An 18,863-nucleotide genomic window follows, 5' to 3' on the forward strand; every position below is an offset into this window, starting at 1 on the left:
AAGGGAGAACAAAAAAGTTAACGCAGAATTCCACAGAACGTCAGAGGAACGCAAAGAAATCGCAGCCTCCTATTCGATCAGGAAAAGTTTCTGCCTGTATCTGTAGCAAATTAGTACCATGTGAGCAGTTGGACACAGGTAGTGCAATGTAAAGCTGAACAATCACAGCGTTTGATCTGTGACCATGGCGATCCAACGCCTTTAGAAATTATTATTTTCATCTGTTGAAAATAAAAAGTGAACTCGGGGGCCGAGAAAAACCTGCATTATGCATATGGAACAACAACGATGAAATACCTCAGCGTGTGTCATTGAGAGGAGGAAGTACCTTTTTTTTTTTTTTAATGTCAGCTTAGCAGAGAAGTCATTTTAATTATATAATTACGGAAGATTTGGGAAGATTTACACAAGCCCCATAATTGGGCATAAGACATCACATCCTCTGGTACATACACCGCTCCGGTCTGGGGAACATTCTTTGCTCTGACCAATGTGTGCGGGGGGGGGAGGGCGGGGGGAGGAAGGGGAGGGGAGAGGCACGCAGAATTAAAAATACTTCCTCAGATTAAATCGTATTTACTTCATTCGATTAAAACGCTTTGATTGCCGAAGAGGCGCCGAGATATTTCTCGTGACGCATCTGCGCGGTTAAACGCCGCGTTCCCCGGGCGATAGCCCCGACACTCAAACAAAAGGCGGCCGCCTGACAATGAGGGGCTCTTTCTTTTATTTTACCGAGACATTTGCGCATTCGAAGCCGCACCGCCGACCCGACCCGTCCCCTCCGTCGTGCGAGAGCCGTGACAGCCGCCGCACGAAACGTTAAAGCCCCATCAGGCAGATGAGCCATGCAAAATGTCTCCTCCGATCCCACCCCCATCTCGCCTCCAAATAAATAAATAAATGCGGAGGAAATGTGGAAGGCACCGAGCGCACCGGCAGCACCGGCGCTGCCCGAGGCCCCGGGCCCGAGGGATCGCCCTCGCCGCCGCTCGCCGGCCCCCGCGACGGGAGGGCTCCCACCTCCTCCCTCAGACAATGGTGTTCTCCCTGCCCGGGCTCGGATCGCCGCAGTTCGGCGCTAGGCCCCGGCCCCGGCGGGCCGGGCGGACCCACGGGCAGGGCCGAGGAGCGAGGGGACGGCAGCCCCACTCAGGCCGCCTCGGGGCCGCCCCAGGGCCGCGGCGGGGCGGCGGTAAATAGGCGGCCGTCGAGCCTCGCCTCGCCGAGCCTCGCGCCCCCAACCGAAGCGCGGCCGCCGAACTGCGCAGAACGCTGCCGGGCCGCGTTCCGCCGGGGTGCCCGGCACCGGCTCCCCTCCTCCCGCAGCCCCTGGTCGCTCTCCCCCCGCCGGGCGATGGCGGCGCGGCCCTGAGGGACGGGGGGAGGGGTGGAGGGGTCTCGCCCCATTCCCTCCCGGGGGGCCGGCGGCGATCGCTCCCTTCCCCCTTCCCCCCTTCCCCTCGGCGGCGGGCGTGGGAGCGCGGGGCCAAGCCGAGCCCCCGCCCCCCTCTCTTCCCCCCTCCCACCCCCTATCTCGCTCTCTCTCTCTCTCTCTCTCTCTCGGCGGGGCCCGACGGCCCCGGGCCGGGCAGAGCCCGAGCCAAACAAAGCGCGGCCTGAGCGGGAGCCAGGGGTGAAGCCGCCCGGGCCCTTCCTGCCGCGGCGAGGCCTGGCTCCGCCACCGGCCCCGCGCAGGCCGCGTTCGGCGCCGCGCTTACCCCGATCCCCGGCGGCGGCGGCGGCGTTGTTCCTCTCCTGCTGCTGCTGCACCGGGCGCGGCCTGGACACTCGCCTGGGTCTCCTGTTGGCGGCTCGGACCGAGTTCATTTGCCGACTCGTGTGGGTGGCGGGAGGGGAGGGGGGAAGCCTCCGGCACCCGGCGCCTCGTCGGGAGGAAGGAGGGAGCCGCGGGCGGCCGCCTCGCCTCGCCTCGCCTCGCCGCAGCGGGCAGTAGGGAAAGGAAGGGAAGGAGGGGGCTCCGGGCGCGGGTCCCGCCGCCGCCGCCGCCGCTCCTCGGCTCGCTCGGAGGCAGAGGAGCCGCTGGGTCTCCCGAGCGCTGCCTGCGGGGGACGTCGGCTCCGCGCCCCCCACCCGGCCCCCCCGAAAATCCCTCTCTTAAAGGAGCCCCGCGGTCCTGCCCGTCTCAAGCCCGTCGCTGCTCCGTGGCAGGAGGAGCCATTGACACTGCCGGAGACACACACTCGCGGGGAGGCAGCCGCTGGCGGCCAGGCTCCGCCAATCGCCACTTCCCACACAGCGGGCCGACGGCGGGAGGACCAATCGGCGCGCCGCTTCTATGGGACGCGGGTTGGGCGAGCGGCGCGGCGCGGGGTGGGGTGGCGGAGAGCGATATAAGGGGCGGGCGGGGGAGGCCGGGCCGGGCGGCGCGCTGTGGGCGAGCGGCCATGGCGGCTGCGGCGGCCGAGGCCCAGGCTAGGCTGGCAGCGGGGGCCGTTCTGTTGTGCCGCCGGGTCCGGTGCTGGGCCCTCCGCGGAACTCCCGTCGGGCGCACAGGTGGGCGAGCAGCGTGATGAGGAGCTCGGAGGGGCCCGAGTGCAAGGGGAGGGAGCGGGCTGCTGGAGTGCCTCGGTGTGCCTTGTGTGTCCGTCCGTCCTGCCTTGGGAACCCGCGTGTGCTCGGCGCTGGGATGGGGGTTAGGTTTCTGTAGAGTGCCGTGGCCTGGCGAGTTGTTAGCAACTTCTTCCTTGGGGGTGTGTGTGTTTCGTGGTCTGTATACTCTTTGATACATTGATGTGCTGTTTATTTTGGGCTGAATTTCTAGACACACTGTAAGGCTTCTGTTTTATTCCGTTGTGTTGCTGCTCTTTTGGTGGCTTGCAATCAGGAAAGAGCGATTGAATCAAACCGTGCTTTCTTGCTTTTCAGAGTTCTACTAATAAATCCAAGCAGTGAGGAGTGCACCTTCTCTTTGCAGAGACTGCTTCTATTGCTGTGGAGGTTGGTCAGTGTGCAGTACTGTTTTAAGCTGAGCACTTGAGGCTTCTGGAATCAGCACCTGCTGTGTTAGCTAGTGTAGAATGTAAGCAAATGCTTGTAATTAAAAGTACATTAGGCAGAAGGTTATTCAGAGCTGATGTGAAGATGTAGTGGAACCTTAAGAGGTGAGTGCTCTCTCAAAACATAAGTCATAATTTGAAGACGTTTATATTTGTGCTTCTAAAGTCAATGGTAATGAAAGTTGACTGAAGTTCCTATCAGTCCAGAAATCAAGTGCGTATGTAATGCATATATATGAAGGAATAGTTTTTTTTTTTTAGACTTAGTCTTTTGTTGCCATGAAGGAGAAAACAGTGGAGGATTGTTTTCCATGCCTGAGAAAAAGAATTCTTATACCTGTGACAGGAGGATGAATAATAAGGTTTATTGCATGTCAAGTGGCCTTCATGGAAGAAGAGAGTAGCTGTCGCTCTGTTTGGCAATAACAATTGTCAGGCCAGCCAATAAACATTTGTTAGGATGTGCAGGTATCAAAGTGCTTTTTGATGTTAACAGCATTGTGAAACTGCTTTAAATGATCCTTATTCGCTGAAGAACTGTGCCTGAGTTTCTGTGATGCAGTTAAGGAATTTCACATCATCTGGAAACTTCTCTAGTGTTTCAATAAATTAACTGTGATTCTGTTAAGCTGTTCTAGTTGGTCTCTTTCCTCCTCCAAGATCCAGAAAATGATTTCTTAGTGACTCAAAGTTACCTGAAGTTATTCAGTAGAACTGCCCAAGTTCTTGAAAACATATTTAAGAGACAAAAGGATGGAGTGCTAATTTTAATCTAAAGTTTCTGATACTAGATGAAAATTGTTTGAAACTTGAACTAGAGCAAGACTTCGTAGAAGTCAAAATCTTAATCTTGGAGTACTTTAGAACTAAATCATTTCTTGGCATAAAAACAGCTTTTGTTATTGGCTTCTTAAGCTGCTAACTTGTGTTAAGAACATAATGATATGAGTCAGTGAAACTTACTGTGAATGGGGGAAAATGTTATGACTATTCATGAACAGTTCTAATATGGAGTCTTACTGATTTAGCCAAGATTGAGGACAATCTCTAGAAGGCTACAGTGCTTTGAGTTCATGGTAAGTAAGTATGCTGAGTAAGATGAGCTTATTATTTGTATTAAGTTACTAAATAAATCATTGGTATGAAAGTTATGTGTGGAAGTGTTTGTTTGTATCTTACAAGGTATGGGCTATCAAAATAGTGATGTTACTCTTCTGATAATCTTGGCTGTGTTTTAAGAGGCCAGACATCAAAAAGCCTGGAAATTCTTCAGAACAGTCTTAACTGGAATACTTTTTCTTTCATAACAGAATTAAAGGTATTCTGTTTATCTCTGACAATCATAATTTCAGTTTTGTAAGTCATTTCTTAAAAACGTGTATGTGGCAATCTCATGGATTAATTATTGCTATGAAGCTTCTTGAGGAAACCCCCTTCTGCTACACGAAGACACATGGTGTGTTCTATGGTATATCCAACCTGCACCAAATTTCAAGTGTGCATCTTCTCATTGTGTACACAAAGAGTTGGCTGCCAAGAGATCAACTTCCTTTCTGCATGTGGAAAGAGATTCCACAGTGTGCTTAGTGATGGCAGTGAGTTGTTAATTGAGTAGTTGAAACTGCTTAACTAATGAGACAGTTTCACAGAAGTAGCACAAGTAGTGATGGAAATACTGCTACAGGGTTTCCTATTTATTTGTGAGGGTGATGTGCAGAGAGACTAGTGAGCAGCTCTGATTCTGCTGATTTCTGAAGGGAAGACAAACACCTGGAAAATCAGCTGAAGATAATGGATAATACAGCTAAGTAATCCTTTTCTAAAATTTCAGCAGAGAATAGAGAAGAAACAAGATGGTGCGATGGTTGACAAATCAGTGTGAGCCAGGGTAAACTATTAAGTCAGCAAACCCAGGTTCATCTTCAGGAATCACCACTTTCATTTCCTTTAATGTACCCATTCTGTAGTACCCTTATGAGAGTGTTGGGAATGCTTTGAATGTGCAGCAGAATCATTGTAGAATGCACAAGTGTCCGACCTTTTGGCTTGCCTGGCCCTCACTGAGTGAAGAGTAATTGCCTTGGGCAGTAAGTTGCTCTGAAAGCAATGCCTCTTATTTTCTGGGAACTACAACAGATACAGTGAGCACAGTAGCTCCATTTGATGATCAAATTCTTAACCTGCAAAATGCTATTTCTTAATATAGTCACTGCTGTTAGCTATGCTAACCATGAGCATACATGCCATGCTCATCAAAACCTGCACCAACAGAGGTGACCTACTGTTGCCACTGCACCATGCATCTCCCACTGCCTCACTGTGCTCACATCCACTGTTGGATCTCCTTAAATGTTCGAATATCAATGAAGCGGTTGGGTTTTTTTTAAGTGCAGGATTTTGGTGACCCTTTTGTTCCCTATGGACTTCCTTGTCAGATATCATTGTGTCAGACTGCCTGTCTGCTGCAATCTGTCCCACAGCAGCATGTAATGGGATATTGGTGGGAAGGTTTGACCTCTGCTGCCATCCCACCAGCATCCACCTTTGACCATGTGAGCCAAAATAATTAAACTGGAGGCATTACTTTTGGAGCAGCACTTGTATAACAGTTTAGTTACTTACTTGACTTTTTAGTATTTCTATTCAAACCGAAAAAGAGCAACAATTCGTAAAAATAATGGGAATTGTGATCTTGTTTCTGTGAAACTAATGAATCAGTTTGGTTCAGTGGCAGTGGTTATAATCCTCAGTGAGTTCTCAAGGTTCTCACTGGAGTTTTTTTTATGAAGCTTTACTCTTTTTTTTTTTTTTGTGCTTTGTCATTGACAGCAGTTGTTCACAGATGTATCACTGCCAGAAGCGATGATGTGAATAAGGCATGATTGTGAAGTGAGTGGTATTCCTCTTATTAAAATGTGGTAAAGAGACATGATGAGCTTTTTGAGTTGACTATTTGATTATAAATGTGTACATTCCATTTGAAAAATACATTGTGTCAAATGAAAATGGAGTTGCAAGTTTACAAAAATGTTTTTTTGCAGTCTTGAAACCGGTGCTCAAATTCCTTGTCTAAACAGAAATCAAGGCTGCATATTTTTTTGCTGCTAGCAGAACCTTTTAGCCAATGTATCAAAATGCATAAAATTATTTGCCATAATTTGAGTTAGCACTGTGCTCTTCATGCCCTGGTTTCAGCTCGGCGTTAATAGCACACTGATATTTGGTTGCTTCTGAGCAGTGGGTGTATGGCTGGGGCTGGGCCAGGCTGCTTGATGGGGCAGAGCTGCTGCTGTGGCGGTGGCTGCCTTGCAAGCTCTGCTGGGCTGCATGAGGGCTGCAGGTTGGACGTGCCTGTTATGGTCCCTGCTTAGCCTGAGGATGTGAGTATTGATCAAAACAAGTCTAGAATAACAGATTTTTCTGGATGGTGGGCTGTGATTTACTTCTAAGGGATTCACAGAAGAGAAGTAGAAACAGCCTTTAAATTGTTTATGAAGGCCTAAATCTCTTTAAGGTTGTTCAGAATCAGCATGTTGAAAAAACATGAAATTCCTGACCTATTACTAGGTCGAAAACACAGCATTCTCCGTGGTTCTTCCTTAATATTTGAGGAAGAAGTAGTATGTTGAGGCCACTGTTGCAGGTTGTTGCAGAAAGCCCACTACAGAGCCTTCTGCTACGTACAACTCCTGAGTTTGAACAAGAAATAGAAGAAATCATGTTTTTATCTTGGGGTTTAATCAGATCAAATGATTCTGCAAGGGGCCATGTGTCTGTCCTTCTTACAGATGAAAATGAGGCACAAAGCGCTGAAATAACTTGCACAAAAACATCTTTAGGCTATTAGTGGGGCTAGGAATAGAACGTAAGGAACATGAGTCTTTATCTAAGGCTTTCTCCACAGCGTCACATCACAACTTTCAGAAGCATAAGTTTCTACCTATCATTTCTAACTATTTCATAAGCTGTTAATGTATACCTGGTCTAAAAATACTGTTTTGAAGACTTGGGACTGACCCGCTGATGACTACTTGAATTTAAACCTAGAGGGTTGTTTCTCATAAGCTTGGAAGAAGTGAACCTTTCAGAAATTGAGGTATCTACAACTTGTTGAACTTGCTTGCTCTGCAGCTAAATACATGATTGCTGTTTTGTTGCAGTTGCTCTGACCCCTGGCTTTGCTATGTCTTCCTGATCTTACAGTAAATGATTGTTAAAACTCTCTGCATTTGTCTGGAATCTGTCTCCTGAAATCTAGCTTGATTTTGGCTGACCTTAATGGGTTGTCTTGTGGGTGAATGTCTGTGCCTGGTGTGTTATTTGTTGCTGTACCAGCTTGGATTCTGCAGAATGAGGAAAGACCTTGGTAAGAAGGAAAAATGTGATGTTTTCTGGAAGTACACACTGTTGAAACTTGGTTATTTAACATCCTAGTTTTGATTCTGCCCTAAGAAAAAATTTTTGGAAGTTGGAATGATATCTGAGGGTTTGTTTGTTTGTTCTTAATAAAAAGTAGCTGCTGAAGAGTCCTGGTGGCATGATATTTTTCAAAGCACCATCAGCACTCTTCTGGTCATGTTTGTATGTACCCATAGATATTGTTTTGAAACATCACCTGCCTCAGGATTTTCCTGGGAAGGTGTTCAGGTTTTGGTGGCATTGTAGAGCATCCAAAAGATGCTTCTTAAGTGGTATTCAGCAGCTCAGTGCTAACTCTGAGGTTTATGAAGGAGTGACATCTACTTCAATCCTGAACTCAAGAACTGAAAGCGTGGAAGCAAAGTAGTCTCACTATCAGCATGTGAATACAGTGGTAAAATGTTTTTGCTTCAGATACTTGTTGTGGAGTCTCCTTCTCTGGAGATGTTCAAGACCTGCCTGGATGCCTACCTGTGCGACCTGCTGTAGGGAACCTGCTTTGGCAGGGGGGTTGGACTCGATGATCTCTGGAGGTCCCTTCCAACCCCTACAATTCTGTGATACTGAAAGCAAAGCAGGTTGAGTGTGGATTCTGTTAGTGTTATCTGCCTACTTTATCTTTTTGTTCACTGGTGGGAACAAGTTCTTCATACTAACAATGATGAATATACAGAATCTTAGTATCTTTCTTTGCTGTCTGGTAGACCACTGCTGTAGATCTCCTGCTCCAAAACTGTATCCTGTTCTTCAGAGGGCTTATTTAACTGTGGAAGGGTTGTGAAATTAATTGCAGTGAGCCTGCCAACAACTGATCAGAAAAAGTAAATAGGTAATGACACATATGTTTATGTTTTGTCAGTTTGTTCCATCTCTGTGTTGGGCAGCTGGAGGAGAGGAGTTGGGTCCTTGTTCTTCTTAGCCTCAGTCATATCTGTCAGTCATGGCTTATCTTAGGAGTGAGGAAAAAGGTCTACTTAACATTGTGATTTATGGAAGATATTTCCCCAGAAAGGGTTTTTGAATGTCCTGAAGAGTGTTTTGCAGTTAGGATTTAATTTGTTGCCATTAAAAAAGCAAGCCTGCTCTTCACAGATGTTGTTTTGCTGTCCCTATCCTGTCCCCTGTTCTGTCAACTAGTATTTATGCAACAGCATGGTTAAGCTGAGGTAATTTAGCTGAAAAATAATCTAGCTAGAAGTGCAGCTAGTTTTCATGTGCATGGATAACTGTTATTGCAGGCATGTGGCAGGAAAGCATGGCTCTTGTGTGGTGGAAAATTTGGGTTGCACACAGTTGCTGTGATCCTGGAATTGCATGCCATTAGCCCCTTCCTGAACCTTTGGGTGAAAGCCATGTTTCGTTAGGTCTGTTTTTCTGGGATGCTCTCGGATGTGGCTGCTCTGCTGTAGGATCTCTTTAGGCTGCTGATGAAGCACTGTATTGTGTTTCTTGGCTAATCCATCCGTTTCAGCAAGTGGAAGCGTTGCTTAAAGATAACCAGCTTACAGTGGCTCAAAGCATATGGCCTTAATGACTTTAAACAGTTTTGTTTCTCTTTGTTGCCACGTGGTGGTGATGTTGGTTGTTCCCTCCTACCCAATAGGTAGATCAGTGCCTCCATATGACTAACCAGTGCCATGTGGTTTTGGCAGTTACCAATATGGTGAGGAAACGCATGCTCTTGTTTGTATTCTTATTCACATGTAAGTATTCCTGTACCTCAGCAGGGTGAGCTAATCAACAGGAAGTATTTTGCAACAGACAACATTGACAAAATATAATCATTTTTCAGGGTAATGCGCTACAGGTATCTCCTTTTGAATCCTTGGTCATCAAGGTCCATAACCCTTTGTTTCACAGAGGACGTAAAATCGGGAATTCACCCAGGCTAACCAGTAAAGGATAACTGGCACTGTGTATGGAGGGGACTGTTCTCTCCTTCAGTTGCCCATGACTAATGCCTTGGGTTCTCATGAGTTTTATGCTGACAAGCAGAGATGGGGAAGAGATCATCCATTCAGAACGTGTGTTTAAATGAGATCGATAGCACTCTAAAATCCTCTCTGCTGACTACTGATTATAAGTGTCAGTGTGATCTAGGCCTTGAAGAAATTTATATGATATAGGTGACAGCATAGTCACTGTAAGGAGAGCTTCCAAAACAGTTACATCTAAGATCTAACTTTGCTTAATCAGTTCTGACTTTCCTGCACTTGTCTGTGTCCAGTACTACAAACCCAGGTCTGCTGAGGCACTGAAAATCTTATCTTCTAGTAGCTCACTGTTTGTCTCTGTTCTTCTTTACAGCAAAGCGGAAGAGGAAAGTGGAAAACTGAGATTCTCATGTATTTTGAAGTCTCATTTGGGTAAGATGAGAAGGGAAACTTGAATAAGGCAATATTAGTCAAACATTCTAAAGATTTTTCCAATTGGGAATTGTGTGAAAGGAAACTGTGTGTGCTGTTTGTGTGTACGGGTTGTTGTTAGTCACTGTAAGCTCATGATTGAGATGCTGTTCTAGAAGTTCATTATGTTTGTTTTGTAATCTCCATTTCTTCATAGCTGATCTTTGTCTTTTTTCATCAAACAGATGATCTTATTTCTGTTTGTGATTAAGTTGATGACTTTGTCTTGTAAAATTGCTTGGCAAAAACAGGTATATTTTTATATAAGTTTAGTTTTAGATTTACATCTGTAGGTAGCATTACTTCTGTTGAAGGTGTGAGTTTTATTTTTTTTTCCCTAGTGATAAATGGTGCAGAAAACGAATTGAGAATGAGAAAAAGCATCAAATCAAACGTTCTTTATATAAACTCTTTTTCAACGTGATGTGAGTTGCAATGGCTGATTCTTGGGCAACAGTGGACTCTGGAATATGCAGAGCAATTTTTCATAGCTCTGAAGATGTTTGGGTGGATACTTTAGGGCTAGCCATCACAGTTATGTAGTTTCCACAGCCTGCATGAGTGTCTTGACAGCTGACTGTATTCTGTTGCAAGACAGTATATTGGACTATGTATGCATGCCTTCAGTGTTTCAAAACTCAGCCGGTGAGGTGTGGGAGAAAGAAGCTAGCAGTCACATTTATGAGTCAAATTCTTTGGAGGTGTGCAAGAGTAGTTGGTGAAGGAACATAAAAAGATGAAGGTTGGGGAATGGAATGTTTGGTGTTGGTTTTAATTAGAATTGTCCTGTTCATCATTCATACCGTGAGATAAAAGGGAAAAATATCCTCTCTGCACATGCAGAGAAAAATATTTCTATTACAGTTGGTGAGCAATTCTAATTGGACTGCCAAATATAAATTTGTCTAAAACTTATACCGATTCAGTATTAAAGCTAGCAGTTTTCTCAGAAAAAAGAACCAACAAAAAACCGCAAACCACCAAACTAATAAAGCCCAGTCTGTGAACTTTTCTCTCATGAATATAGGTCTTCTTGTGGCTTCTTCCTTCCAAACAGTATAAAGATGGGATTCATATTGTGGTTTGGAAGAGAGCGTGTTTTAAACCAGAGGAGGAAGTCAATGGATGACCTTTAGAGCTTAGGGAAGAAGGTTTTGGAGGGGCTTTCTTCCAGCCAAGGAGTTACCAGCTGCTCGACCACGCTGTTGTCTTCCCACAGGTGTGGGGTGGTGACATGCCAGGAGAGGTATTTGCTACCCTTGATCGTGGTTAGTCATGCTAAGTGTCCTGTGTTCTAATCTCCCAGCATTGCAAAGCAGCCAAAGTGACCGATACTGTTACTTCACATGCTCCTGCAAGGTAGATTAGAATCTGCTGCTCCTGAATTTAATTAGCTGGCAGCATCTTTAAAATACTTTCTGGAGTGTTTGGATTGTAATCATTTTTAAGGCTTGAAGCTTATTAAATGAAGCAAAACAATCTGTTCTCCTTTCGTATTAAAAAAATTATATTCAAATAGTTCTACATTTTAAAATTTAACATCAGGATAAGTGGGTGCAAGTAACCCTTTCACCCTCCAATTGATACAAAGGACGTTCTCACTTTGTGTAAATGCCTCTGTGTAGTCTGTAGTTCCATCTGAACAAATCTGGTTTTGGCTTCTGACTAAGCATACAAAGAGATAGGCCGGGGTAAGTACGTTGGGTTGCTATCAAGCATGATATGACAGATGTCGTATCTAAAAATAATGGTAAAGAAAACAAAGCTCTAAATTGATTGCTTTCCCTTTCTGAAATACAAGTAAGGCAGTTTTGACATTATTCAATTCAGGTCATCAAATTCATATAATTATACACTGATGTAATGCGTACGTCTTAGAAGAATGAGAAGTACAGAAAGATAAGTGTGAATGTAAATTTACTCATCTTTTATAAAATGCTTTCTTGAGGTGCTGACATTTTCAGTACATTGATTGTTCATAATGAATACTCTTGCATAAAATATTTCAAAGGCAATTTTCTGAGGCCAGAAAATGACTAAAAAGTTATTCACTAAAGAGCAGTCAATAATCTGTGTCCGGAAGCAGATTTATGGGATGTGAAATAAATTGATGTAACAGAGGTTGCTTACATGAAAGAATTACCTGCCCTTTTACAGATTCGATGTCCTGAAACAGAAACCTCAAAAGTGATGTGAGCCAATTCAGAGGCAGTCATTCTGTACTGTGTAGTCCTGGGCCACTGGAGGAAAAGAAGGAAATGGCTTTGGGCACAGTCCCCCTACTTGTAGCAGAAGTTCAAGAGGTTGTCATCTCTGCAGGTAAAAAGCAAAGTTTTTTTTGCTGTATACTTCAGAATGGATTATGCTAGTCAGTGGAGATACAGTATATTTCAAGAATTTACTTAAAAATAAGGAAAATAAATTCGTTGATTCTGACTGCTTCCAGGCAGTAGTTTTTCAAACAGCTTGTCATATGTTTCTTGGCTTTTACAGCTTCACATAAAAGGTTTTCCTGGTTCATAAAGGAAATTAATGTGAAATCAATAATGGCATTTAAAAATTCACCAAACATTTCCCATCCAGAGAAAGTCTCTTTCAGAGTGCTACTAACAATACAGCAGAGTGGGGAAAAACACAGCATTGACCCTAAAGGCAGACAAAAAAGAAAGCAGCACTGATGGAAAATGCAATGAGGAATTACACTTTTGGGCATACCAGGAGCAGGGGAGATCTGCCTGTACCCTGACCTGAACAAACTGTGGGATAAACTTGCAAAAGTCCTTTGCTTGAAAACGTAGCCTAGATGCTGCACTGACTTCAAGCTAAAGGATGCAAGTGGCATGAACAACAAAGACAAACTCACTTGATGGTGAAAATACCAACAGAAACAGTAAGACTTGTTTCTTGTAGTATATTACAACTGTATAAACCACTGCATTCCAGGCAATGAAGAGGATACTTTTGCTGCTTCAGATTGCTTTATCCTGCTATCCCAGGAAACTTGGAATCATTGTGAAAATGGGAAAGACAAGTCATAGAAATGGATTTGTTCATTAGTTTCTATTTTTAATGAAAGCCCTAAGAGGAACCATACAAAAAATACAAGTGAAAAAATACCTGGTGGTCTGGTGGCTGTATACATGCTTAGGCCACTACTCTACTGAAAAAGTTCCGTTGTAGGTATAAGTTGTGCTGTTTAATAGCACTGTAATTAGCGACATTGTCACATTTATACTATTTGTCAGTTTTCCTTTCTCCCTCCTTTTTCCAGCATTTTTCATTTTCACGGGGTAGCTCAGAAATAGTAGAGCAAGCCTTTGGAGCTTGGGGTGTGTGGTCCTTGCTGAAAGGTGGTTTCCTGATAACCTGCGCCCAAGAGCGCACCTCTGTGCTGTGCAGCCTCACCGCCAGCACCAGGTGCGGATCTGGGTGCTGCAGTAAAAAAAAAAAAAAAAAAAAGGCTCAAAGCTGTTTTAGAGCCCAAAGGAGGGCTACAAAGATGGAGAAGGGTCTGGAGGGCAAGGAGTGTGAGGAGCAGCCAAGGTCCCTGGGTTTGTTCAGAGCAGAGGAGATGTGGAGAGGCCTCAAGACGACTGCAGCTCCTCAAAGGGAGCGGAGGGGCAGCGCTGAGCTCTGATCTGTGTGACAGCAACAGGGCCCAAGGGAACGGCATGGAGCTTCAGGGCAGGGGCAGCTGGGGGTTAGGGAAAGGCTCTGCCCCACAGGGTGATGGATGCTGCCCCAGTACTGGAGTGCAAGGAGTGTTTAGACAGCGCTCTCAGCCTCAGGGTTTGGATTTGGGGTAGAGCTGTGCGGAGCCAGGAACCAGACTCGATGATCCTTGTGGGTCCCTTCCAACTCATATTTTATGATTCTGTGGTTCTGCCACCTCCAGACACCCATACCTACATTTCCTCAATGATTTTCAATCATTTTAAAATACACATCTCTATTGCTTATGGCACTTTCCAGTTTGGGGCATTGAGAATCTTATATTTTTCCCAACCTTTTCTGTAGGCTTCGGAGTCAGGAAATCATTTTGCTTTCTGGGTAAAAATTGTGATTTTGCATGGAAGCACTCAAGTCCAGAAGCTGAGGCTTCAACCAGCAGATAGGGGGTTCATGATAAAGCTGGCAGAATTGCGCTGCTCTGAGCACTTTCAGAGACATATGCTGCTTTTCCTGCTGGAAGAAGTCCCACAGATGTCTCATGTTTATTCACTTGAGTCATGGTTGCAGAGCTGGGTTTTTGGTGGTTTGAATTCCCAGATACGCTGCATGTTTATGGCGTTGAAAGTGCTAATTCAAAATTAAGTGCCTATTTTAAAAGAGGGTTATGTTTTATCAAAAACCGATAGTTTGAATTTAGACTAAATTTCCTCCCCAATTATAACAATATTTGGTCAGAATGAGACATCTCCGAGGACAAAGAAACAAAACAGCATGAAGCTAAATGGGACATGGCATGCTTTTATGTTGAGTTCGTTTTCCCCTTGATTTTTACCGGTGGCATTACCGTGATATTAGTCACTAGGTGGTGCTATCCCACATGGTCTCCTGTATTCCTGCTCTCTGGGTGCGAGTGGCCTGGGCTCTATGTTTTCAGCAGGCATTTGTTTTGGAAAGAGGACCTGAGCTATACAGTTAGACGGTAGGCTCTCACAGCTCTTTGGACAGGAATGAATTTTTAGAGTCAAATTATCCTAGAGAGCGTGGGTATTATTTTTTTGACTGAGATGCCAGAAATGAGGGATTGCCTGTGTGCCATTTATGACCATCTCTACACCCAGATTAATGTGCTCTGTAACAATTGCTGGTGCTAAGCCTGTTCTTACAAGCAGTTTAATTCTACAAGCTCTATTAAGATAGAAGGCTTTAATGTCCGATGTATCAACACAATAATAGCTTTTTTTCCCTGCGTGTACTTCTGCTGTTAACTGAATGTATTATATGTATTTTTATACGTTGTACCACTAACAGATGTTAGGCAACCTGAGGAAATTCACACTAAGTTTTCACTTCTTACGTTTGTTTTGTATTTTCAAAATGATGTTCCAAATTCATTCTGTCAGATTTTTGGGGGGGGGTTGTTGTTGTGTTTTGTTTTGTGAGAAGTGGAAACAAATACTATCCAGAACAGTCCTTTCCAGGGTAGAAAATCTTAGACGTGCCCCAGTAAGAGATTTCTAAAGATTAACTGAGTACTGAGGAGAGTCTGAAAATGGGAAACATTTCTCTGTGCTTTCTCAAAATTTTCCACAAGGCTTCTGGAACATTTGAATTATCTGACTGTAAGTCAGTTTGGTTTTCAGGCAAAGTTGTTTTCTTTTTCCTCACTTGTAGTATTTTTACAGGAAGTGAGGACAAGATCAGACAGATGGAAGGAAAAAAGTGTGAAGGAATTGCAACATCAAAATCTTTTTGATTTGAAAAGTGAAAACATCAGTTGCGTAGCTTCCACATCTACATTTCAGGAAGTTTTTGAAAGTGCCTTTTATTTCTTTTTTATATGCTGTGCTTATTCAGAGAGGGTTGAGAATGAAAAATATCAATAAGGCCTTTTAAGTGTTTTCATATGGAATCTATCTTCAGCTGCATACCAAAAAACGTCTTTGTTATTTTTTCATTGAGACCCTAATCTTGGGATGACTTTTCATTTACCGGTGCCTTTTAAGTCTGCTGTTCTGTTCCAGGTCAGATCCTTCCTGCTTGCCCCTTTTACCCTGTCTCAGCCTCTTGCATACTCACCGTAGGGCAAAGCTTGCAGTTATTTTCCACCTGCATGAGAAGGATTTCCCCTCTCAGGGAATCCACAGTGGAAGCCAAGCTGAGTTCAGGCTGGTTCTAATTTGTTTTTTTGTGAGAAAGTTTCTTGTGGTGTATTATACTTAATACTGAAACCTACAATTTGTGAATTAACTTGTTAGCAGTTCAAAGGCCTTTGTTTATTATTTGGTTTAGTCAGGTGAAATGGCTTGTTTTTTCTTTTTTTGCATCATTAGCACTGCCTTTGTCTCTGTTTGTTGCTGTTCTTATTTAACCTTGTGATGGTATACTCACTAAGCTTCCTTCTTTGGCAATAATTTAGTAATATTAAAATACAACTTTCAAGGAGAAAAGTTCCAGTATCTGTTTTTTAGAATTCTGATGACTTGAATTGGGAAAAAGAAAAAAAGAAAATGAATTCCCCTTAAAACTATGTGTCTTCTTTAGTTGCTTCAGATTAACAATGTTATAACATTTAGATTCTCTGAAGTATGTGTATTTTAACTTGTCCTATGGTGCTCAGGTTTATTTGCATGTATTTGACATGAAAGAAACAGTTGGAATCATCTTAAAAAAACCAAAAACAAACGAACAAAAAATACAACACCTTATTATTCTCCCCTGATTTGCTATTACAGAGTTTGTAACCCCTGGCAGCACACAGGATTTGTATTCAGATTATTGCTCACAGTCCCACTTCACAGTCTTGCAGTGACCATGTGCCAGTTATCACGCCTCAGTTATCAGATCTGCAGCTAAATAGATCTTGTGAACTGCTGTTGAAAGTGCCTGGTGATCCATTCAGATGAAAGGCTGATGTTCAGAATGGAGTTTCTTGTACCCAGTGTTCTCTTGTGTTTCTCACTAGGTGTTCATAGCCTTCAGCTGGAGCTGGAGGAGCTAACAGTTGTTTGCCTATGTCAAATAATTAAACGTATAACAGGAGAGAACCACACTCAAGTTTTACCAGGTACCAGTCTAAAAATGTAATCCATCATGTTGTATAGGTAACTTACAGTATGCATTAGAGAAACCAAAGAACTTCCCTTATGAGGACAGGCTGAGAGCTGGGGCTCTTCAGCTGGAGAAGAGAAGGCTCTGAGGAGCTTTATAGAGGTCTTCCAGTACCTGAAGGAGCCTACAGGAAGGATGGGGAGGGACTTTTTGTAAGGGCATGTAGCGACAGTATGAGGGGAAGTGACTTTAAACTGGAAAAGTGCATATCTAGACTGGATATTAGGAAGAAATTCTTCACTGAGAGAGTGGTGAGACACTGGAACATGTTGCCCAGGGAGGTTGTTGATGCCCCCTCCCTGGAGGCCAGGCTGGATGGGGCTGTGAGCAACCTGGTCTAGAGGGAGCTGTGCCTATCTATAGCAGGGGGTTGGAACTACATCATCTTAAAGGTCCTTTTTAACCCAAACCAGAGTATGATTCAGTGATCTGCATCACAAAATGAAAGCGTAGCTACAAGATCTGCTTGGAATTTTTGTGCATGTTTTGTTGAGAAAGAGTCCCAATGCATTGGGCTAGATGCTCGTCTCAGTTTGATTTCCATCCTGATGTGGAGTTGTGATCTCTGGATGATTCCCTTCCCATTTCTCTGATCTCTTCCTTCCATTTGATTGCTTTGTCTTTTTTGAAGCTGAGCTCTGTGGGCAGATAGACCACATGCACCATCTTATGAGGTGTTTGCACAGCGCACATTGGGACTGATGACAGTCAAGATCTCCAGGCCCTAATGCACTACCAGTAATTGTAACTACGAATAACAAAAGCAACTAGTCATAATAGTGTGGAAAGGGAAATAGCTTGGCATTATTAATGTTAAGTTTAAAGAGCAAAATCTCCATTTGTGTTATTGCCTGTCATCCTCTGGGGAACTATAAGCTTCTCCCTGAGCAGGCATCCAGTTTCTGCCCTTACTCTACATAACCTCACTGGTTTCAAAACAATGTTGTTAGAGCAGATTGGCATGAAATCAAGAGATTCTGTCCTAGGGATTCAGAGTGTCTTTACTTATTTTTTGCATGCAGATGGCATCGGAAGGATCACAGAGAAACTTATCCATACCTGCCTTTTTTCTCCAAGAATCTCAATTTCTGTTTGTGTCACCAGTCTTCTTGCCTCTGCTGCTTTCCATTATACAAAGTGGCAGGCTTCATAACATCCTTCAGGGTATTTAATATTTCTCTTGCTCCATCTCATTCAGGCACAAGGGATAATTGCATGGTCTGGTAATTATCTAGGCATTGGATTGGCCCTCTTAATGTTCTCAAGGTTGGTGTTAGATTCATGTTCTTCTCTGGTATTGTTGTAGATGGATTACCATAACTTGGATATAAATATATATGACTAGGGTTTAGTTTTATGCACGTTTCTTTCTGCAACACTTTTCTCTCTGTTTTACATGAGAGTACGTATTATCACGTAGCCAATCTGCGTGTCCTGAATTAGTAATTTAGGCTATAGCCTTCCACTTTTGTCTTTACTTACGTTTTCAAATTCACTTTGTACTTTGAAATTTCTGCCTTTAAGAAACAGAAGAAAAATTCCCTCCAATATGGAACTGCTTAGATTTATTTGGCAGTTTTTCAGTATATCTGTCAGTGCTGTGCGTCCTCTAGAAATGTCTCTGAAATCCATTAGGGTACCTCCAAAAGGAACATGGAGTCAATATGGCTTGAAAATTTTAAGCATGTAGTTTACACTCCTTTACAAAGTGCAGTCAGTTACTCTGTATTATTTCTCATTAGCCAAAGAAATGATAATTAGTTGATTGGTTAGCGTTTGAAGGGTGTACAGTGAGAAAGTGCAAGATGAGAAATTTCTCAGAGATCAACTAGTGCAGGACAGTTATTCTGCATTTTTCACTGTTCTTTTTCCATCCAGCTTCCTGTATTTTCTGTTCACTTTTTTTTCCAATACATGTGCTAAGAACTGTTTCCAAGTGAACAAGGTTGAGCAGAAATCCAAAAGCCTTTGGTAAATCAAATAGGAACATGTAGGTAAACTACAAATTAGAGACTCAGGTTGAACGTCCCTGTGTATCTTGAGGGCTATATATATATTCAGTCCTGCAGATGCAGTGTTGCAACAGGGATGTGACATATTGCTTATCTAGGGAGATGTGCCAGAAATTATGAATTACAGATCAATCCTACTGAAAGAAAATCAGGCCAATTGGAATCTGTTCTAAAGTTTTTTACTAGCTTAAAACTCGGTCTCTTTGTTCTAGGAAGGAGTGTTTGAG

General features: G+C 43.6%; 2 protein-coding genes across 13 annotated transcripts in view; one reads left to right on the forward strand and one right to left on the reverse strand.

Annotated features, from left to right (window-relative positions):
* Positions 1 to 1,896, reverse strand: part of FBXO11 (F-box protein 11) — a 64,378-nt gene extending 62,482 nt beyond the window's left edge. For both annotated transcript variants that reach the window (XM_042830412.1, XM_042830404.1), the window contains exon 1: positions 1,722 to 1,896. In XM_042830412.1, the coding sequence (XP_042686346.1) occupies positions 1,722 to 1,830 (109 nt within the window). In that variant the 5' untranslated portion in view covers positions 1,831 to 1,896. The remainder of the gene's footprint in view (positions 1 to 1,721) is intronic.
* Positions 1,897 to 2,428: 532 nt separating this feature from the next.
* The window catches only part of FOXN2 (forkhead box N2), a 96,672-nt gene continuing 80,237 nt past the window's right edge, over positions 2,429 to 18,863 (forward strand). For 2 of the 11 annotated variants that reach the window (XM_042826213.1, XM_042826323.1), the window contains exons 1-3: positions 2,429 to 2,517; positions 9,747 to 9,805; positions 12,002 to 12,163. The gene's annotated coding sequence lies outside the window, so the exon portion shown is untranslated. The other 9 variants (XM_042826242.1, XM_042826264.1, XM_042826232.1 and 6 more) reach the window with 9 other exon arrangements.

Source organism: Centrocercus urophasianus, unplaced genomic scaffold (assembly GCF_019232065.1).
Source record: "Centrocercus urophasianus isolate 14NV4802_14NV808 unplaced genomic scaffold, USGS_Curo_1.0 seq_10, whole genome shotgun sequence".
NCBI classification, from domain to species: domain Eukaryota; kingdom Metazoa; phylum Chordata; class Aves; order Galliformes; family Phasianidae; genus Centrocercus; species Centrocercus urophasianus.